Raw genomic sequence first — 23111 nt, forward strand, 5'->3', positions numbered from 1 at the left:
TGTATACTTCATGCAAGAATATAACTGCCTTTTTAGTAGATAATCTTTATAACATTATACAGTATAGGAGGTAGTGTTTTAGGCAAACTTAAAATAAAAGAATTCTGTGATTTGTTACCAGTGAGTTTTCTAACTCTTTGTTCTAGAAGTGGGTATTCTGCTAGGGGGGAGTCCTTAAAGGTAGCCCTCCTTGATTCTTTTTAGTTTCCAGATCGGGGAGAAGAGATCTGTTTGCTGTTCCATTTGCCTCTTTATACTTTCTTTCCTCTGTTTCTTGAGAAAGTTACAGGAGATCTCATTGCTTTCATAAGGGACTAAGCCACGAAGAGGAGTTGACTTTCCAGTTCATTTTGGGGGGGCTTTCCATTTCTTTTACTTCTCTCCCTCCTTTTCATCCTTTATTCATCTTTTCCTGACACCCTCAGGGAAGAGAGAAGTGGGGTCACTCATACACCTCTATAAGAGGTAAGAGAGGAGACTGAAATAGTTAGCTGGTTTTGAGGTTCATCTGTGCTTTGCTTGTCTCTTCATGAGACCGTCTTTTTGTCTTTCTCTGTATTTTCCTGATAGGGGACTTTCATCAGGAATTTCAACCAGAGCCTTCCCTTCTGGGGGACAATGACAACTCAGGAGAAGAAAGAGACCAATTTACTGATGGAAGAGATGTTCTCCGTTCAGAATTTATAACGTACATTAAGGCAAGTTGAGGATCAAATAATTTTTTTTAAATCTTCTTTTGTTTGTCACCTTAACATTTAAGTTCACGGTTACCAATCTGTCACCTTAAATGCCAACGTACTGCCGGTGTCCTCAGATTTTTATAACATGGAACATCTTCTCAAAGTTTGGGGTGTGTATTTTCTGACATTAGGGGCTGGTCCCTGTCAGACATAACCTCTCCGTTTGTCTGTAAATGTGTCTGATTTTCTTTTATATTTTATATTCAGTAATTGCTTGGCTTTCCACCACTCAGTGCATCAGGATAAGTTTGCAAATGTAAGAATTGCCATTACCATCTAGTAAAAGTTAACACGGAAAGAGATTCACATTCTTTTCAATGCATTCTAGGTGAATGCTTTTCTTAGAAGTATGTCCATTGTAAAAAGAGAAAAGTGGAAATTTTTAAAATCTGGAAATGAATGTCTTCTCTTTCTGGAAAGGTCACTCTGAGGGATTTTCTGTTAACTGTTTTATACTTTTTTCCCAAGAACACACACACACACACACACACACACACACACACACACACACCCTCGTCTCACAAACAGTACAATGCGTATTCTCATGTGACTGACAAACCCAACTAATAATGGAGTAATCTGTCAACAGCAAGAGGTGCTAAGAGGGTAGTAAGAAATAGAATTAAGCTTTACATTTCTGACTCTAAGTTAACCGGTATTGTGGTCCTGGGTCAGATCTCTTTAATTTAATTTCTAATTGTGGTAAAATATCTGTAACATAAAACTTACCGTTTTAGCCATTTTTAAGTGTACAGTTCAGTGAAATATTCTCATTGTTTTGCAGCCATCACCACCATCCATCCCCAGAACCTTTTTTATCTGGTAAAACTGAGACTTCAAACCCATTAAACTGTAATTTCCCATTCCCTGCCCCCCCACCTCCCTTGGGAGCCACCATTCTGCTTTCTGTCTCTATGGGTGATGACTCCAGGGACCTCATATAAGTGGAATCATACAGTATTTGGCTTCTTGTTACTGACTTATTCCACTGAGCATAATGTCTTGAAGGTTCACCGTGTTGTAGCACGTGTCGGAACTTCCTTTTGAAGGCTCGATGACGTTCCATTGTATGTATAGACCATATTTTGTTTATCCATTTATGTGTAGATGGACACTTGGATTGTTTCCACCTTTTGGCTGTTGTGGCTAATGGTCCTGTGAACATGGACGAGGGCAGGGTTTGACTGTTGACTCTTGATAGCCAGTGGCTCTCAGAATTCCCATATGTTCTGTCCACAGGATAGGGCTGAGGACTGTGAAGAACTGTTACGGATAGAAGAGGACACGCACTGGCAACCTGAGGGAATGTGAGTATCCAGGGCCTGGTTATGAGCTACCTGTAAAGTTCATGGTTCAAGCAGAAGGCAGCCCTGTCGTGATAGAATTTTGGTCTGCTTTACTTTGGGTAAGCCTATTTTCTCACCCAGTGATATTGATAAGTTTTTCTTATCATTGATAAGTTTTTCCTATCATTCCTATCAATAGCTTTTTCTCTGTCCGATGCTTATTGTCATGGTATTGGGGTGTTACGGTGCAAGGTCACACCTCTTCCTTGGCCTTGAGTTTCATCTGATTGGAGGCTGTGGATAGAATGTGATTCAGGAGATTAGATGAAGTTTCTACACTGGAGATTCTAGCTTACTGCCATTTGTCTGAAGAAACCAACAACTGGACCCAGAGCAATATGTAGTCCCAGTCACTCTTTACCTAGCCTTCAGGTTCAAGATCTGAGAAAACCGTATACCTCTCATGTCTTGGTCCTGTGTCTAAAATTGTAATAGCTAACATTTATTGAACACTCCATGCTCGGCAATGTTCTAAGTATTCCATAGGTAGTAACTGATTTCATCCTCAAACCAAGTCTGTATGATAAGTTCTATTATTATCCCCCATTTCACATATGACAAAACTGAGGCACAGAGAGATCAATGATCTTGCCCCAGGGTTACAAAGGGCTGGCATTGAACCCAAGGAATCTCACATCACATGGATATCCCTTTAACTCTATTGCACATAAAGATTTACTTGGCCAGCTTTACAGGGGAGGGCCTGAGTCATCTATTATATGATGAACCATTTCCAGGGGAATTGAATATGGACCCATGTGGCATGCAGTAGATTTTTGGTTCCCAGGATTTCATTTTCCATGATCTGGCATGTGGGCCTGGACCTTCCTTCATATCTTGTAGGAGACTCCCCCTTAGTGAGTCTTTATTATATTAAAAGGTGTTTCCACTTAGGGGCGCCTAGGTGGCTCAGTCGGTTAAGCATCCGATTTCAGCTCAGGTCATGATGTCATGGTTCATGGGTTTGAGCCCCACGTCGGGTTCTGTGCTGACAGCTCAGAGCCTGGGTCCTGCTTCAGGTTCTGTGTCTCCCTCTCTCTCTGCCCCTCCCCTGCTCATGCTCTGTCTCTCTCTCTGTCTCAAAAATAAATAAACACTAAAAGAAAATTAAAAAAAAAGTTTTTCCACCTAGAGAAACACGTTGACCTATATTCTGTAGTGGAGAGCAGGAACCATGATCAAATATCTCTTGACCTTTAAAAACATTGCTGGGTACCTTTCACATCACTGTCCTGTATTATCTATTCATTGAATATATTTCTGTAATATCAAGGAGGACTAGCTTGATTATAGAATCAAAGAATTATAGGGAAGAGATTTTATAGGGAGGGTGTTCTTTTAAACCACAGTGGACTCTGGAACAATGCAGGAATTGGGGGCACCAACCCCAGCACAGTTAAAACCTGTATATTACTTTCAACTCCCCCCCCCACCTGCCAAATTTTACTACTAAAAACCTACTGTTGACCAGAAGACTCACCAATAACATAAACAGTTGATTTGCCTATATTTTGTATATGTATTATATGATGTATTCTTAAGAACATACCTAACTTTGTCTGAACTTTCTCAGTATTCCTAGGCTATGCATTTCATCTGTGAATTCTTTCAAATTGCTGCAAATCTCTAAAAAATTTTCCAATATATTTTTGGAAAAAAAAAAAAAAAACCCGTGTATAAACGGACCCATGCAGTTCAAACCTGCGTTGTTCAAGGGTCAACTGTGTATAAGGCTTTGGAAGCCCCATTCTAAATCTTCTATCTGATCGTTCTCAACCCTGCCTGTGGAGCCCCAGTCTCTGGCTTGGCCTTTTGTTCTAGTGCCACAGATGATTTTGCTGCCTGAAGAGCCTGCACTGAGTGAGAACCACTATCCCACAGCAAAATCCCATATTGTATGAAAGCAGTAAAACCAAGCAAGCCACACTGGTAGCACTGGAGTTGGAAGAGGCAAAAGTATTGTAGGCCTGCTGCATCAGGGCATCCCCCAGGGCTCAGGAGAGCACAGCGAGGGAACCACCCAGAGAGCACATCGCCTTGATTTTCTAGAGGAGCAGATACAGGCCCGTGGGCATTGAGACTTTGCGTGAGCTGCTATTTAATAGCAGAGCCAGGCTTCCCCCACCCAGTAGCTCCATTTCCACCACACTCTGGCCATCTCCTCTGCAGGCTACTGACACACGTTCATTATAAGGTGGAGTTTGTGGAAATCACTTTTACACGTTAGATGCATTTTTATAAGTGTGCTCTTAAGAATCTAGATAATATCCATGTTCTAGTAATCATTGTCACTCTTATGCTTGGTTCATGCTACAGAATAAGTTCATCCAAAGACCAGGATGTGGATATGGCTATGATCGAACAGCTGAGAGAAGCGGTAGATTTGCTGCAAGATCCTGACAGGTGCGTGTGTCTTTCCTTGGCCCAGGTTTCGTGTGAGTATATCGTCTCGCCTTTAAAAATGTCTGTGGGGCGCCTGGGTGGCGCAGTCGGTTAAGCGTCCGACTTCAGCCAGGTCACGATCTCGCGGTCCGTGAGTTCGAGCCCCGTGTCAGGCTCTGGGCTGATGGCTCAGAGCCTGGAGCCTGTTTCCGATTCTGTGTCTCCCTCTCTCTCTGCCCCTCCCCTGTTCATGCTCTGTCTCTCTCTGTCCCAAAAATAAATAAAAAACGTTGAAAAAAAATTAAAAAAAAAAAAATGTCTGTACACAGTTTGGGCTCAGTCTAACCCCCAAAAAGAAAAGCTTTTGCAAGATCCATAAGCGTCAGAGTCACACTTCTGGAGTGATGGAGATCGTTCCCCCCTTTTGCTACCCCTTAATGAAATGTATTCACCCTTCATGAACTTCATATGGGAGTTTTTGGCATAATTCTTAGAAAATAGCAACACGATGAAAATGCATATTTGATGTTGCCTCAAGTTCAACTCCTGACTTCTAGAAATACCAAGGAGATTTTCCAAAAATGAAAGAATTGTTTTATCAAGTGCTATCGTATTTATTTTGAGATGCCAAACTTATGTTACCTAAACAATATATTTCTAAAGATTGGGGTTATGAGATAAGTTTTTAATTGAATTGGCCATTGTCATCAGAGGCACAGAATGCAGTAGATACATTTTTTGGTTTCTTAGCAAAGGATCATGGAATTCCCGTGAACAAAATATTTTTCAGTAAGACAATATAGCCAGTATCAGGTACTAACTACTTTATCACTAGGAAAATAGATCCAAAGCTTATTCCTGGTAAACTGTTTATGGGTCTTGTGGACTTAAATATGAAAATGATACGGTCTCGTAATATGGTGAACACAGAAATTATACCACATTTTGGCAATTCCTGAAAAGGGTGGTTAGCAAGTCCCAGAGTGCCAGTAATGGCTCACCACCAATGTTGCTTGGCCCTAAAAGAATAGTGATGGGTCAGTGTGTTTGGCTGAAAGTCTTTAGCAATTGATTTGAAAAGCATTTTCAGTTCTGTAGACATTAATTGAGTGCTTAGAGATCATGGGAAGATCTACTGCGTGCACCTCTGGGGATATAAAGATGAACAAGACACAGCCCTTGCCTTCTAAGAACTTAAGCTATGGTAGAGATGGCTTTGAGTAGCTATTTGTAAGTGTAATTGATTTAGGTGCTTGAAGTGATAGGCTCCAGTGAATTCCTGGCCGCAGATGGAAATGGGGAGATGGCGGGGCTGGCCTCCCTGAAGCCTGGGGTAGTTCATCTGGGCCTTTAATTACTGGCCATTTCATGGAAAAAGCAAACCCTGGATTGAATTAAAAGCTTAGGCAAAGGCATGGAGGTCAGAAGGAGTGGAGCAGGCGTGGACTCTACCTGGGAGGCTGGGGTCTGGCCGTTTCCACCTTTTAAAAATCTGGGCAGTGCTTCTGATGCACAGCCAGGGCTGAGAAGCTGTGGAGGGGCAGTCGGAGGGGTGCTGAGGGTGTCTTCAAATGCTGTGTTGAGGAGCCCAGACTTTATTTTATATATAGAGGGAGGTGGTGGTACTTTAAAAGCATGATTATTCATGTTCCTAATTCTCCCTACTGTGTGGCTCAGAGCCTGGCTTATTCGTGAATTGCCTAATCAAAGCATGTTCTTTAAAGAGCTGCGTTTCACATTCTAAACCAGGGAAGTCAGTGAGAGGGTGGGAAACAGGGACAAGAGGACACGTGTGTGTGTTGTATGTGTTTGTGGGAAATTATAAGGAATGGGGAAGCAGCTCATCTGGGGGTAAAGAACAGAATTTGGATCAGCCAGCCACAGGTTCTGAACCCAGCTCCAACACCACTAATGTGGGTTAAGATATAACTATACTGTACGCCAGTTTCCTCCTCTGTGAGATGGGATCCACGTACTTACTTTTTAGGATTGTGAAGATCTGAAATAATTTATAAACTGCTAGTAGGAAGGCAAATTAGCAAAACCATTCTAGAAGACATCCTAGTAGTACATGGCCGTTGTCTAAAATATATGTAAACTTTTTGAAATAAATTCTAAAAATGTATCCTAAGGGACAAAGAGATAGGAACAAAGATTATGAGGGAAAGATATTTTTATAGCAAACATTTGGGGAAAATGAAATAATGTAATATTTTAGAGATACTTAAATATAATTTGGTCCTTTATAAAATGGAATAGAACATGGCTGATACAATGTGTTTTTTTAAATTTTCCAATATATTTTAGAATGCTCATTTTAGGGGCACCTGGGTGGCTCAGTCGGTTAAGCGGCCGACTTCGGCTCAGGTCATGATCTCGCGGTCCACGAGTTCGAGCCCCGCATCGGGCTCTGTGCTGACAGCTCAGAGCCTGGAGCCTGTTTCAGATCCTGTGTCTCCCTCTCTCTGACTCTCCCCCGTTCATGCTCTGTCTCTCTCTGTCTCAAAAATAAATAAACGTTAAAAAAAAAAAAAGAATGCTCATTTTATAATCACTTTAAAAGTATATAAAATGCAAAGGTTTGATCCCAATTATATAGACTGAATTAGGTCTTATTTGTGTCAGAAACAGAAAAAAAATTAAAACTGGAAGGAAATATATTACTGGGGATGTTTTTCTGTAGGTATTTCTAAATTAGTATTTTTTTTTTTATACTTTTATGAATTGTAGACCCTTAGCAGGCACTGTTGTAGTTCTTTGGCAGGTTATTTGCGGTGGGTGGTGAGAACAGTGTGAAGGAACAGTGCAGACTGGTTAGATATGAGCACCAGGTTTCTGGTTATCTGAGATGGGGAACCAAGAGGGCGCCAGGGTTGAGGAGAAGGATGTTGTGGTCCGCGTAGGACATGCCGAATAAAATCCAAGGTGGCAATGTCCATTCTGCTGCTAGGAGTTTGGTTCTGGGGCTTCGAGACTTAGATTTGAAAGTCATTTCGTAAGGTGCTTCAGTAACAGAGCTGTATAATGAGGATGAGATTCCCAAAGCCAAGCGTATAGATGGGAAGGGAACATGAGTCCAGAATCGAGACTTAAAGTGTGACATTACAGAGAAAGGACCCCCCCTTGGGCTCAAACTTAATATATTATTTCAATACTTGTACCTTTTGCATTTTGTATCACGCCCCCAATAAACGTTTCTTACAAATTTGAGATTGATTAATATGTGAACCACAAAGTGAAAAAGAACAGCCTCGTTTGGGGGAAATAAAAGTGGCTGGGGAATGTGGGCCCGGAGCCCAGTAGTGAAGATCTCGGTGACCCGGAGGAGGGTTCCCAGCTCTGGGCCTTAATTTCGTCATCCTTCATGAGAAGTGCGATGAACTGAGGACCTCAAGATTCCTCTCTAGCTTGGAAACATTTGAGGCAATGAGTTGCCAAGAATGTAGAGCGAGTGGAATGGTGGGTGTGTGCTCGAATTGCGAATTGCGGAAGAAAACAGCCCTGAGTAACTTTCCAAGAGCTAATTGATTTGCATCTTTATGGAATGCTATTTTAAAATCGTATCATATTGTAAAACTTTATATGGCTTTCATTTGCTGCCTAAAATAACTCACTACTTTGGCTGCTTTAGATCTTTGTTGTTCATCCTGAATAATTATCATGATAGGACAGTTCTAACTTATAATAATGTTTCTGTGAGCCAGTATAATAGCGATAAAGAAAGGGTCACTGTTTGTTTCTATTAAGAGAGGGCTCTTCAAGAGGTCACTTATTTCTAGCTGCTTGGGACTGAATATTAATAATAAAAATACACATAAATATTGGGTTTTTCCTTTATCTCATATTTCATAGGTCCAAACTTTTTGTTGTTTGAGTTAAACCACTGATTATAGGATTAAATTTTAGAGGTTTACCTTTCATACAAACTTAACATCAAAAAAACCTAGTTGAATATTGGTATCATATTTTGTCTTTATCTTGGTTTCTTTTTTAAGGATTTCTGATTATAGATTTGACAGCATTTTCAGTAGGGCATATATAATATGACTCATCCCTACCTTTTACAGTAGCCTTGTAACTTTCATATGACTTACAGAAATTCCTGGTTTTATAGATCTTAAACAGAATTCAACTCTTAAAATTGCAGAAATTCAGAAACTATCTGTAAGGCAATTTCAGAAATAAAATTGCTTATGAATTCTAATTTTTTAAAATGAGAGTACTAGTATATATCAGAGATATCTTCCTATTAAAACAAAATGCCCTTCATACATATAATATAGTACTCTTAGCAATTTTATTACCTCTATAAATTAATCAAGTTCTAGAGTAGAATTTTGTGCTACCTATGAATATTATGACTTTGGCAGAAATTGCTATTATATTGCAAATAAGTTGTATTTCAGTACCAATAGCAGATAGAAAATGATGTTCAAATTATATAAAATTTTGCACATGGTGGGAAAATACCATGTAGCTTGAAATTTCTACCATAAACCTTTGATTACTTAATCTAACGATAAACATAACTTTTTAATATACTAAAATTATAAACTACATATGACCCAAAGCATTGGATTTATTAAAATCATAGAACCTACGAAAAGTTTAACTAACATGCTAACATCTTTTTTTCCTACTCTTTAGATTAAGCACAGATGTTTCAGAGAGAAATGTTGTAAACTTTTATCCTGTGGAATCAGCAGAAGCCTTAGACTTACAAGATTCTGCACTAAAGTATGTTGACCTTTTTGTAACTAAATGTATTTTCTCTTTCTACAGTGAAGTATGTATGCTTTAAATTCCACTTTATATCCTTTTTTTTCCTACAGTGGTCAAATACAGCTGGAGACCTCTCCCGTTTGTGAGGTAAGGCTGCTCTTGGATTAACCAGAGCTCCGTGCAGTCCTCCACCATGGAATGGTGGCTCCTGTATTCTACAAAGATTTATCATTGGGATAGAACAGTCATTGAACCAATATTTGATTTTATGAATGGTCTGTTTTTCTGATTTTGTATACTTCTGCCTTATTTAGTTTTCCTGTGTATTATACTTCCGTCTTCCATTAAAGATGAGGGTCGGCTATTTCCATTAAAATCTCGAAATTTCTTGGGTCAGATGGTCTTGCTGAGCCAGGCAGTAGCAACTGAGATCCCTAAGGAACCCCGAGACATCAGAAAGCGTAGGCCCATTCATTGCAATTTTAGAGCCAAGAAGGAAGCCTCGGAAGTGGCCAGGAGAAAATAAACTACAAAAGACTTGAAAGGCAAGGACAAATGATTTGAGAAGTCCCTAGGAGGATTAGAAGACCTTAGCAGAGAGACCTGGGGGAGTTATTTGAGGGCAGAGTAAGGGCAGAATTACGCTGGGTGAAATGTGGTTGGCTGCTGAAAGCAGTTTTGACTAGATGAGCCTAAACGGTCCCAGAGAAGCAGTTATATAAGGAGGTTTGAGCTGGTGACTTGGGAGTGAAACCTGGGTGGCACTCTAATTCATCTCTCCTTAATGAGTGGGTTTAGGATGGCTAATTCCAGTATACACACCAGTTTATGTCCCCTGAAGTGTCTGAGCATGGGGAGTGTAGTGAAGCAGTTTCACACTCTTTACTAGCGAAGTCTGTGTTGAGGAAGAGGAGAGAGAACTACTGTGATTTCATTGTTGAGAGCCGTGCCTTAGAATTGTGTTGAGTTGTAATCCTACCTCAAAGACTTGCTAACTGGGCAACTGTGGGCTATCTCTCCAAACTTCAGCTTCATTTTCTCTAAATTGGGACCCGTCTCACAAGCCGGGGCACCTAGGTGGCAGCTATTACTCTGACTCTGCCACTCTATTGTTGTTATCGGTGTGGTCCTTAGAATTACTGCACCGTGTCTTTCCCGGTAGAGGCATCATTGGATTACCCAGTTCTGGAACATCAGGAAGCATCTTATGTGAAGGCTGCCCCAGCACCATTCCAACGGGCTCTCTCCTTTGAGACACAATACTTGTGATCCTGTGCAGGCCCACTTTTCTATTATTGAGTGATTGATGATAGTTGATCCGCTTTTCTTCAAAAGCTTCCTCTTTGGAAATAATTTGAAACTTACAAAAATGTGGGGGAAAATTGTAAGATTCTATTAAAAGTTACCAAAATGGCATCCTTTTACCTGGAGTTACCTATTATCAACGTTTTACCTCATTTGCTGTATTGTTTCTTGTCTTTGTTTCTCCACACACAGTTCTTTTTCTGAAACATGTGAGAGTTTCATACATCATAGTCCTTTTTTCCTAAACATTTCAGTGTACGTTTTCTGAGAATAGAGATTTTATTTTACCTAACTACGTTTGGTTATCACGTTCATAAATTTACATTGATAAAATGTTTTCATCTAATCTACCATTCATGTTCCAAACTTTTCAGTTGATCTAATGATGTTCTTCATTTTTTCCCTTCTAGTGTAGGGCCCAGTCTAGGGGCAGGTGTTGTATTTAGTCATGCGGTATCTACAGTTTCCTTTATTTTGGAACATTTCTGTAGCTTTTCCTTGGTTTTTATGGCCTTGAAATTTTGAAGACTATAGCTCTCTTCTCAATGGTGTATGCCCCTTATTTTGTGGGACAGAAGTTCCTCCTGTTTCCCATGTTTAGATTGAGATTCTATGTATTTCATTGGGATACTGCATGGGTGATTTGTGTCCTTCTCAGGATATCCCCTATGTCTGTGTGGCCCTCAGAGATGATGTTAATTTGATTACCCAATTGTTGCTTAACAATCATGTAATTACTATCCTGTTTTCCTGCTACAACCAGTAAGCATTCAGTGAACAGTTACTTTAGGACCCTGGGTGCGTGATTTCAGGAATACCAGTGAGACACAAATCCTCTAGAACAAAGATATCTCTACTCCACCTCTGGTTTATAGTGTTTTGTCTCCATATATATATATATATATTTTTTTTTTCTTCCTTTTTGGTTGAATGAGGACTCCTATTTGGCATAGGAAGTTCTTACTCATTGTCTCCCTTCTCTAGGGCAGTCATCTGTCCACGACAGGCACGTGTCAATGATTTTAAAAAGGAGGGATAGGATAGCTGGCTCTAGAAGTCCCAGGGAGGAGGAAGAGGAAGTAACGGATTAGCAATGCCGGTGCCAGTGATGATACAGAACTTAAATGTGATCCTCATCAATGATGTGGTTGTTTTTACATTCTCTCCTCCATCTCATTCAGGAGGAAAGTAATATCTGTAGCGTAATCTTGACTCAGTTAGCCAGTGTTTGTTGAGTACTTGTGCTGGATTTCGTCTTGTTTTTGGTGTCAAGGACTGGGGTATTAAGGATATGAACTTGTCCTTCCTTTTAAGGTGTTTTAAAAATTATGAAGGGAAGAAGACTTAGATTTTGAAAAACTTGAGAGGAGGATATGACATGGTCTGTAATCCTGAGTGTTTTAGGTGCTCTGGGAGACCGGGGAAGAGATAGGAAGTTAAGGAGAGGGAAGTAAACCTGGGTTTGGGGGGTAGTTTGGACTTGGGTCAGCCCCAGGAGGCTGTGCTGAGCAAGGAAGCAGGCAGCCGTGGCAGAATCAGGACCAGGCGTGAACTGAGGAATGAATGAGTGGGTGGTGCCCAGTTCGACAGGTGAGGCCACAGTTATGAAGTGGTTTATACATCACATTGTCTGACTTTACATATACTTTAGATGACTGTCTGTATCAAGTTTAGGTAGCATTGGCCTCCATTCAGGAAGAATTGCAAATGATAGTCTCATTCATAGATAGTAACAAATTGGGGAAGGTATTGGGGGCACAACAGGAAAAAAATCAGAGGAAGGAATTGCTTATAGAGGGATCAGCCCTGCAGATACTTGTTAGTAGTTCTAACAAAGCTGCTTAACTGGGTAGGGAAATTAATGACATTTTATTCTAAATATATGTTTTTCCTTTGGATTTGTCAAAGTTCAGAATATTTTTTAAATAGCACCCCTCAGTAGGAACAGACATCTTAAATTTATACTGATTTGGCGTAGTGTAAATGAAGATGCTTATATTAGTTATCCCCAGATTTTTATTAGGGTAATCTGTAGGGTTCTTGATCACCATATGCAGAAGGCAGATCTGAGTAACATAAGCTAGAGTTTCCTCCTTGGTTGCCAAAGCAAACTGGCATTGAATGGACAACGTTAAGATCGTGGCAGGTAATTTGGAGTCCAGGCATGTACGTTTATTAAAAGCTCCCAGTGGGGTTCTGTGTATTTGGGAAGTGCTGCCTTGGACCATTTCTAAAAACCTCTCGTTCAAATGGGGGGGTGGGAGCCGGCAAGTGGCTTAGTAACCTAGCAAGGCAGGTACTTTGGGCTGAACTCTTTGCTCTGGGAGATTCCTTTTCTTAGTTTGTGTGATACTTTAGATGTATTGTGTGTGTGTGTGTGTGTGTGTGTGTGTGTGTGTGTGTGTGTGTGTGCGCGCGCGAATGTAATAGCTGCATGTTTTTAGCAAATGTAAGTATGAACTACTTAGCTACTTAACACACTGAATAATTAATTCTGTGTATATTCCTTGTGTGCCTGTGTACCAGGGATATGATGGAAGTCAGAAGGATGCAGTTCTTGCCTCAATAATTTTATGGTCTAATAAATATACCATGCATTTTTTTCCTTAAGGTGCAAAATGACCTAACATTACAGAGTAATGGGAGCGAGTATTCTCCAAATGAGGTGAGTTTCCTGAAGATTCACGTAAGCTGAGGTGTTTTGTGCAGACTGAATTGGAATATCTTTGACAGAAATACATAATCTGAGACTGTCATGATTCACGACCCAATTGTATTGCAGATTCTCTGGGGGAGTCTCTTTCATTAGCTGTCCTAGTCTTAGCTGGCCCTATCCATAATTAAGGATTAATTTCATAAGGTATATTTTGAAAAGCAAATATGGCAACATCTTTGTAGAAGACAAAGTGATGGCTCAGACAGGCAATATTTAGAATGTCCTGGTATCCATAAATGATTCAGTGTGTGCCTTCCCTGTAGATGAGACATCTGTTCAGTGTTATCTGTTTTCTTATTTCGCTGTGTTAGGACATCATTCCTCAGATGTCCCCTCTGTGAGGTGGATGTGAGTGTGTTCCTGTGTATGTATACACATGCACACATCTATTCTGCAGCAGAAAGGGATTGCCAGTTTCACATGATTGTAGAATATTTTTTTATTGAGCAGATAACAATTAGCTCTCCCTCCCCAAACAACATTCTGTTGATGATGCCGCTTAAAGCATTTGCAGTGCTAAGATGCATCCAATATCAAATTTTTTGGTCCGGGCTTCATCACAAAGCAGCAAATCCAAAAGGTAGCGGTCTTACTATAATCCTTGAACGTAGAGAAGCACACATAGTTCTGCTTTCGGGTGTTGTTTTTAAACCGTCTTTTCTTTCTGATCCTGCAGATTAGAGCCAACTCCCCTGCCATCTCTCCTACCGCCAACAGCACGGGGCCGTTTGGCCTGAAGCCTCGATCAGGTAAATGAAAACCTCAGCATCTTTGTACTCGTAAATACTCAGTGGCTTCTCCTGAGTCTTTTATTAAATGTCGATGTTCTAGCGTGAGCAGCTGTGACGAACTCGGGCGAACGCGAGTCCGGGGCAGGGGGGCGGGGGCAGACTTTGGAGCCTTGTTTTCAGTGAGTCACCTGTTAAGTCCATGCTCTCAGTAGCAGATACCTTCCCTCCTTTTCAGTCAGAGCGAAGAGAAAAGGTGATGGGGCGTGTGAGTGGGGCAAAAATTTTCCAATGAGTCTTTTATCCAGGGAAGTGAAAATAGCCAGCCCTTTGCCCCAGCGGTTCCTGGTACCCTGCTGAGCTAAATTTAGAGCAGCCTCTGGGAGAGTGACTCCTCTAAGACATCGCTTGTTTGCTTTCTAGTCCGTGTAGGGTTATGTATTTTCTCCTGTAACGGTGATCATTTCGAGGCTCACATGAGCGGTCAGGAGTCATTTCTTTAAAAGAGCCTTTCTGCTTATATTACCTACTTTCTTTTAATTTAGTGTTAGTATGTTCACAGGTGTAAATTCTAGCAACGTGCAGAGTATTGATTTTAAAAAGGGATACGCATAGAAAAAATTGGTTCTTTTGATTTCTTCGCTCAAGTTCTGGCACTGTCTACCTGGTTGTAGGTCCTTTTTTGTTTTAACATGTTTAGTTCTTGGTTTACACTCCCCACTATAATGCTTTTAAGGAAGTGTTAAGAAAGGATTCAGACACATGTAAGCAAAAAGCTAATAAAGAGTGTAGATGTTCTTTGTTTTTTCAAGAAAGCATTTTGGCAACAGTAGAAGTTATACATGTGTATATTTTGTAAAAGGGTACCATAAAAATATAATTTCTTTATGAAGGATTTTTTTTTTTTTTTTGTATTTAGAGCAAGTTGACTGATGGGTAACATGTAGCCAGGTGTTAATAGTTTCCTAGCATTTTGGATGGGCGCTAAGGAAAAGCTATTTGAGAAACTGCCTGGACATGGGAAGAATTAGCAGGTGTTTTATGGAAAGCCAAATTGTGTGTGAAATAAGGTTCAAATGACTGGCTTCCTCATGTATGGAATGAACAGAGCATATGAGGCCAGATCTGGGCTGGGCCTCCGTTTCCCTGGGGTCTCAGGTGTGTGCTCGGATCAGGTGGGCACATCTCATCCGTGCCTTCAGTGCTGGCCTGCCGGAAGAGGACCTCAGATTGGGCTACAGACTTGCTCCTAATCCTTACAGGCAGTTTTACATAATTTCGAAATAGTTCATAATGGAGCAAACAGAAGTTGAGTGGATCTCCAAAGAACAATATTCTTTTGAGTGTGCATCTTTACAATTTGGTTGTAAAATTGTCCCAGTGATTCCTTTTTCTTCCTTGTGTGGAGTCCAAACTCAGCTTATCAACATTGTGCTTGTACTCTTCAACCATTTCAGATTCTTTGTACTGGTGAAATAGAAATGGGGTATTTATTTTGAATAGCAGAAAACAGAGATAATTTCCTCTCCAGGCTTCCAAACTTTCTAAAATGCTGACTAACCACTGTGGAAATTGTTCTAGCCGTTGAAAGCTTTGTGGAGTTTGGTTGCTATAAATAATGCTGATTTATCTTCAGGAACATCAAGTGGCATGTAGGATCTTTATAAAACTAGCATTATGTATTGGGGAATTTTAAATTTTGTTTAGTGATTTAAAAATATTACAGTATTTTTCCCATTTTCTAGAAAATAATATATATAGTGATCTTACTTGAAGATTATATGATTTAAAAAGATAGAAATTCTTTTTGACCGAGCAGCTTTGAAACTTTAAAAAGCCAATTAATTTTTATTTTAAAGTTAAGTATATGGATTTATGTGGTTTCTGTGTTATAAATAAAAACAGACTGCTCGAATCAGCAAGTTTGGATAAGAACTTAGATTCTTAAATAGGCTGCTAGTTTTCTTCAAAAGAAAATTTTTTCCTCAATTGTGTTTTCCTTCAAGGAAAGACAACTACATGTACTCAAAGATTCGTTCCTAGAAGCGTGTCCATTTATTGTACTGGCCCTGCCTTAGCATTGAAAAAAAAATGGTACAGATATTTCCTCAACGTGTAAAATTACTAGATGGATATTTAGTACAAAAAAGATGTCATTTCATAAATGACAAACTCAGAAGTGCTTGAAATTGATTAACATCATAAATGACAAACTCAGAAGTGCTTGAAATTGAGACTCTACTAGCGTCAAAATTGTTTTCCTCCTGATCAGTATCAAAGACAATGTTGAGAAGTGTGTGTGTCAAGGGTTGAGGAAAGATTTGGCCAGCTACAGCCATCAGTAAAGTGTGCCAGTAGACTTTAAAGAGAAATTTTACATTGCCATGGGGGAAAAATTGACAAATGGTAAACCCAGATTCTATAATAGTCTCATTTCTAAATAATGGATATATTTGCATATATTATTAAGCTGTGCCTATGTAACCAAATTTTTTGTGCGAATGGTATTTGCTACAATTGTTGGTTACTTAGAAGGTTTTTGAAAAAGGTATCTGGTAGGTCTTCTGCTTTTTATCTGCATTATCTATGGGTGCTCTTCCTTTCTGCTGACGTGATTCATTAGTACTCTGAGTCTGTGGGCTTGCAGAACTGTTAAGATTAACGATATTAACTGCATGCAAAGTATATGATTGATAAGTACTAACACTCGGTTTTTATCATTCTTTTTATTTCATGCGCCATCTTTCATTCTTCTCCTGTATTGTACATTTGAATTTAAATCCCGTGATATGAAATTCGCTTCATTTCCATACAAACCTTATGCCATTTGTGAAATGCTGCTGTCCCTTTGGTTTTTCCTGGTCCTTGTCCAACTGTACGCGGACCGGCTCTCTCGCTCTCCTGCAAGACCCAGCCCTCACTCTTCCTCCTATCTCCTTCAACAAACTTACACAGGCACAAACATGGGACAGCTCTAGCTACAGTGTTCCATCTGAAGGAGACAGTGACAATGGTAGGTGGCCTTGTACCTGTTCTTCAATGTGCTCATTAATAAGCCAATGAATATACTAAACGTTCGTTTCTGTACAGCTGAAGATAGAGTATATTCACCTGCATGCCTGATATAAGAAATAATGAGTAAAGCTGGAAAGTGAAGTCCAGAGCGGTGCATGTGGATTGCTGTCTAGCAGTTTGTTCAACTACGTTTAATGACCTTGAATATTCTGAATTTCGGGAGGACTTTACAATAATTTCTTTCTCTACCTTTTCTGCTTGGGTTTTTTGGTGTGTATGCTTGTTTACCAAAATTTGGGAGTGTCTCTGCTTCCTCCTGCATCTCAACAAAGTGTGTTTAGAGTTTGATCTTTTATTATCTATACTCACCATGTGAGATTTTTAAGGTAATTAATACCATGACTGATCCCGGAGTGGTGCACTGAAAAGAATCTTAACATTGAGAAATTTCTAAAAATGAAGAGAAAGCACCTGCCTTCTCCCTTTTTAAAATTTTTTTTTTTTTTGGTATTTGCACATTTTGACTTTGGACACCTTCTACCTTTGTGAGCGTAAGCTCACACCTATATAATCGTCAGTTGGCCTGAAAATCAAATGTGCCAGTAAAAAATTAAAGACAGCTAGTTGGGAGTATTATGAATGTCTTTTAATTTAATGCCATTACATATCTTAAATAGCCTAAAAGATGAAAACAAAATGTAGTTATTTTGATCTACATGTCACATATATCAGAATCTCCATTTGATCTAATGTTAGTTAAGAATTTAAACATTTTACTGTATGATACAAAGTGATAAAAGTGATGTTAAATGAAATAGTATGATTTATAAGGAAGAGAAGTGAGATGTGAGGTATAACCAAAATGCAAACACAATAGGAAAATAAATTTTCTGATAGTAGTTATTTTTTAATTGGAGCATGTTATATAGAAAATATATATTTAAAATATTTGCTGTGATTTCTGGTTAAAATTCAATAAAAAAGCCTTTTCCAATTTCCTTGTGTAGAAGGGTAAATGTATATTTTGGCATAATATTTGGCATAATATTTTGGCAAAATATACATAAAATGTATATTTTAATTATAAAAGGAGTTCTATTGTTTCATAGATTTCTAAATTTTTTAACTGAAAATAAGTAGGCTTAAACAACAACGAGACACAAGTCCCTCCGTATACCATCCCATTTTAAATTCTGGAAGTTGAAGAGGGCTCAATGGAAACTTTTTTGATAAACTGTTTCTATACTTAAAAATAAAAAAGAGAGGGACAGGCATTTTTGTTTTTCAGAAAGCACAGCTATTTATGGATCTGCTGTTGTTTAAAAGGAAGCAAAGCCTAAAATGAAAGATTTATGTGTGATTTGGTATTTCCTTCGGAGTGATATCTGAAACCAAAGACTTTTTTTTTTCTTTTTTTTAAGCTGGAAAAGATGTAGTCATGTTATGTAGCAGTAGAATCTGTGTAGACGAGCCAACTAAAACCAGAAGGTGAGGGCACGTTGGTACTTAGCGGTGGAGGTGAGGCCACAGCAGGGCCCTGATGATGCCCCATTTCTCTACTCATTCTGTAGCAATTTATTGAGGACTCTTTGTGCCAGACTGCCGCCTTCTTATTAAAAATCCTAAAATTCTCATAGAAATGAATAATTACAGAAATCTCTCTGAAGATAAAATAACCTTGCACTACATGCTTGGTTTTTTTTTGTTTTTTTTGTTTTTTGTTTTTTTTTTTTTGTACGAGTGCAGATTCCAGGGATTCATGTGTAACGATGAAGCCATACCACAACCATAATAAAGGAATTGCTTTCAATATTCATGTGGTTCCATCTGTCACATCAGATAATTGGTGGTTGTCATTTGTCCCTATTTGCAGTTTGTCTATAATATGCCATGGCCGACAGCTAATTTTCTATGCAGAAATATTTGTGCGGGTTCCTAGATCAGACTTTTCACATGCTTCTTCATTCTCTTTGTGCTACGCTTGGCCTTGTGATCTGGATGGATTTTCCAAAGCACTTTTTAAGTTGATGAAGATGCACTATACGTATTCACAAGCACACAAGCTAATCTTGCAAGAGAAATACAGCCTGCGTTTTTAGGTGGTTCTTACTTGTTCCTCTTAAGTAGGAGATCCCCTTTAGTGGCCACTCTTTGCATCTCAAAGCTGATGACCACATCAGTTTTGTTTCCTCCTATTCCTATCATCCATTATCTGTGTCCGTCTCGACTTTTGTAAATAAATGGTATCTTCTTACCAGCCCAACCCAGAGTAATGTAGCTTGTCTGTCATTTATATTTTTTCGTCATTATTTTTGGTAAGTTGGCATTTTTAGACCTTGTTCACTGTCTGGCTTTATATTGAAATCCCCCTTTATTTAAATTCTTTTCAGTATGTCACTCCAGACATGTCTCATTTTCAATTCCCCATTTTTTCTAAAGCTCTTTCTTCCAAGGAATGAAACATGGCAAACGGGTTAGCAGGTCCTTGGAGGTTTGAATTGCCACGGCCCCCAGGGTCCAGCCTCTTGAGACGGATGGGGAGTAGGTGTGTAGGTCTGCCCGCTCCTGGTGTTGGAAGGGGCAGCTTCACTTCAACTGGTTCTTAACGTAGAAACTTCTATTCTTTCTTTGGCTCTTGCGCCCTATTATTACTCTGCCTCTTTCCTGCCTAACTGCCTTCACTTTGAAGTGAAAACTGTTCCTGTATTCTTTTGAAACATTGTCCCTTTTTTATTTGCAATTAGTTCGTGGGTGCTAATTTATACTTACTTAAAACTGGCCTTTGAGGAGCCTGGGTGGCTTAGTCGGTTCAGCGTCCGACTTTGGCTCAGGTCATGATCTCACAGTCCGTGAGTTCGAGCCCTGCATCGGGCTCTGTGCTGACAGCTCAGAGCCTGGAGCCTGTTTCGAATTCTGTGTCTCCGTCTGTCTCTGCCCCTCCCCATTCATGCTCTGTCTCTCTGTCTCAAAAATAAATAAACGTTAAAAAAATTTTTTTAAATTGGCCTTTGAATTATCACTGGAGCGTGAACGAATGGACCTATTCATCTGGGGTCAATTTACAGACATTTTCTGAGTTTTTGCAATAATCTTGCCCCTCTAGGTATTCTTTGCCCCAGACAAAAATGAGGAAATAGGCCATGAGAGATGTTTCAGCAATTCTTAGCCCTGGCTTCATTAGAATCATCTGAGCAATTTTTTTTTTCATGTTTTATTTATTTTTGAGAGAGAGCATGAGCAGGGAAGGGGCAGAGAGAGAGAGAGAGAGAGAGAGAGAGAGAAGTAGGGGGGGCGGGGGCAGAGGATCCAAAGCGGGCCCTGTGCTGACAGCTGCAGGCCTGATGTGAGGCTCGAACTCATGAACCATGAGACGTGACCTGAGTGGAAGCCAGAATCTCAACCGACTGAGCACCCAGTGCCCTGAGTCATCTGAATATTTTTAAGACTACAGGTGCCTGTCCCCCACACTCAGAGGTGCTAATTTATGTGGTGCCACATGGAGTCTGCACATTGATTACTTTTTTACTGATTTTGATATTATGTTAGCAGGTAAAAGTCACTAGCTTAAAGTAAATTGCCCAAAATATGAGCATTTTGAGGGCAGAGAATATATCTAATTCATTTGGGGGCACCAGAAGGGAATACATAAATGCATTAATCAGATTTTAAATTCGCATTAGCCTGGATCTTAAACCACATGGTATTTTTTTCAAAGCCACTATATTTTGCTGCCCTTGAATTTGTGTGTTTAATATCACACACAGTCTAGCTTTTAACTTACAAGGAGAAACCAAGAGCTACATTTCAAAACTTCATGCATCCACAGAGAAGAAATCTCCTGTCATTGCTAAATTTAGGTAATCAAGGTTAATAATATAGACATAATTTCTATACCAAGGGTGCATTTCATGTAATAATTACATAGGCATTTCAGGCAATTTTTAGAGCAATGGGTTTTCTTGGTTTAAAATAACAGATATTCTTAACAACAACAAATAGAGAAATGTTTTTTTTTTCCTCGCACATTTGTAAATGTCTGTTGAATGTCTACTTTGTGCTAGGCATGATGCTCATTATTATGGATAAACTCTGAAAAAGACAGACAATATATCTTTTAATAGAACTTTTACTTCAGAGTCTAATGTGTTCAGACCTGGAAACCAAGTTTTGGTAGATTTTTCATGACAGGAGAAATTCAGATGACTGATTATCAGGGTAGGATAATCTGCAAAGATGCTCTCCAAATAGACTGATCTTTGAAGGAGGGAATTTTTGAAACACTTATTTCATTTTTTTCATCCATCAAACTGCTTTGCGGGGCAGAATGAGATACAAATTAGAAACAGACATAACCTTTCACAGAGTCATAATGGAGAGGAACAGATCTGTACTGTAAAAGAGAAAGTGAAGAGTGCCATGAGAGACACAGATAAAGAATTCTGTACGTGGATAGCTCAGTCCCAGGTCAGGGATGAGGATGAGGAGGAAAGGGAAGGAAGTGGTAGAGATAATGGAAAAATCAGGGGAATCTCACCTGTACCTGCAAAGATGAATTTGACGTTCTGCAAACATATTCATCACTCCTTGCAGGATCTTTCCTTAGAGATTTGTTTCTCTGGCTAAATAAATTACAAATATGAGCAAATAATCTTTTGCATTCTTCGAATGTTATTCATTAGATACATAGTAATTAAATAGTTAAGCACGACTGATTTTCTCCTGCATCTTAAACCACCTGTCTCTTCCTACGCACACTCATGCACACACACATTCATACACATAGACACACACACGCACACACACACACACACACACACACACACACAGAGTCATACACTCACTCTACTCTCTTGTCCCTCTTTTTTTTTTCTTCTTCTTCTTACTTACACTTAAGTAGGATGGCATTTGATTTGAAAAACAGGTGCTAACAGTGCAACTATTCTTAATATTGTCTTAGAGCCTCAAGTTAAACTTCTCCCTCCCCTGAATTAAGTAAAAAAAGTTCTTAAAATTTAGTGATGCTAAATTAAGGAAAAAACAGAGTAATTCTTCCACAGATCAGTTTCCCAAAGCTTTGGTCCAATCTGGTAACGGCATGTATTATTTAATTATGACTTGAAAGGAAAGAAAAAAACCGTAGGTAATATAGTCAGAGCTATCATAACGGTCCCATTAAAATTTCTGTGTCACAACAGACCCAGCAAAATAAGCAAGCATTTATGTGCTCTTTGGATTTATTATTAGCCTAAAGAGTTTAATTTTTCATGTGTTCCACAGTAATTAAACCATTTAGGAAACAAGTAGTAGTATAGCCATGGTTTCCAGTAATTTTAAGTACATTTGAAGTATTCACTTAAAAAAAAAACACACACGGTTCAAATGTGTTTTAACACTTTGTGATTGCTTAACATTCATAGAGCAAATGCCCAAGCATGCGTTCTATATTTTTAAGATGTATGGGAATTTAAGATGAAAAATGAGGCCACAACATTAAAACCCAGACACCATTGCATTATCTTATCTCACAGAGGGTTCTAACAAGGCGTAGATACTTGAATTGTGTGCTGTTAAACAAAAGCTCATGGTTAATTTAACTTCCTGATAGTTTCATATTCAAAAAGAAATCTGCCAATGAAAACATATTGGAAATATTAAGCACGCTGTATTAGATAAGATTGCCCCTAGAAAAAAGGCAAAGGAAAATAAAACCTCCAAAGAAAACATTAGATTTGTTTAAACGAGGTTGGGGCGCCCCTTGCTGGCTAGTGTATATATTGCTCAATTGTGTTCACATTCCTGGACTTTTTTGGTAAATTTGGTTGACTTCTTTTCTTTGGGGGTGTGGATTATTTCTTAAATTTTACACATAAATATATATCTCTTCTGGTTGTAACATTAAATGGGTAGATGTTTTTTGTTGGTCTTGATAGGATGCAAAGGCAAGTTTAATGCATTTCTAATTTCTTCCATGCTTCCTTCTCATTTCTCTGTGCTCTGCGAGCTTCTCATCTCTCCCTGCTGGCTTACTCTACCCTGCTTCCTTGGCTGGACTTGCCTTTATTTTTGAAACAATTGGTCTCCCTTCTTGTGGGTTTGGTTTTTGTGGGTCTTGGTGACAGCCCTTTGGGGACACGTCTTTCGCTCTTTTTGCCCATGA

The 23111-nt window shown here is 39.2% G+C and overlaps 1 protein-coding gene across 3 annotated transcripts in view; it reads left to right on the forward strand.

Moving 5' to 3' along the window:
• Positions 1-23111, forward strand: part of LRCH1 (leucine rich repeats and calponin homology domain containing 1) — a 202574-nt gene that overhangs the window by 151665 nt on the left and 27798 nt on the right. For 2 of the 3 annotated variants that reach the window (XM_086711856.1, XM_086711857.1), the window contains exons 9-15: positions 571-698; positions 1980-2047; positions 4403-4489; positions 9116-9205; positions 9301-9337; positions 13107-13160; positions 13888-13960. In XM_086711856.1, the coding sequence (XP_086567982.1) occupies positions 571-698; positions 1980-2047; positions 4403-4489; positions 9116-9205; positions 9301-9337; positions 13107-13160; positions 13888-13960 (537 nt within the window). Of the gene's footprint in view, positions 1-570; positions 699-1979; positions 2048-4402; positions 4490-9115; positions 9206-9300; positions 9338-13106; positions 13161-13887; positions 13961-16847; positions 16953-23111 lie in introns of all 3 variants that reach the window. The other variant, XM_086711855.1, reaches the window with a different exon arrangement.

Source organism: Puma concolor, chromosome A1 (assembly GCF_028749965.1).
Source record: "Puma concolor isolate L17-30 chromosome A1, mPumCon1.1.hap2, whole genome shotgun sequence".
Taxonomy (NCBI): domain Eukaryota; kingdom Metazoa; phylum Chordata; class Mammalia; order Carnivora; family Felidae; genus Puma; species Puma concolor.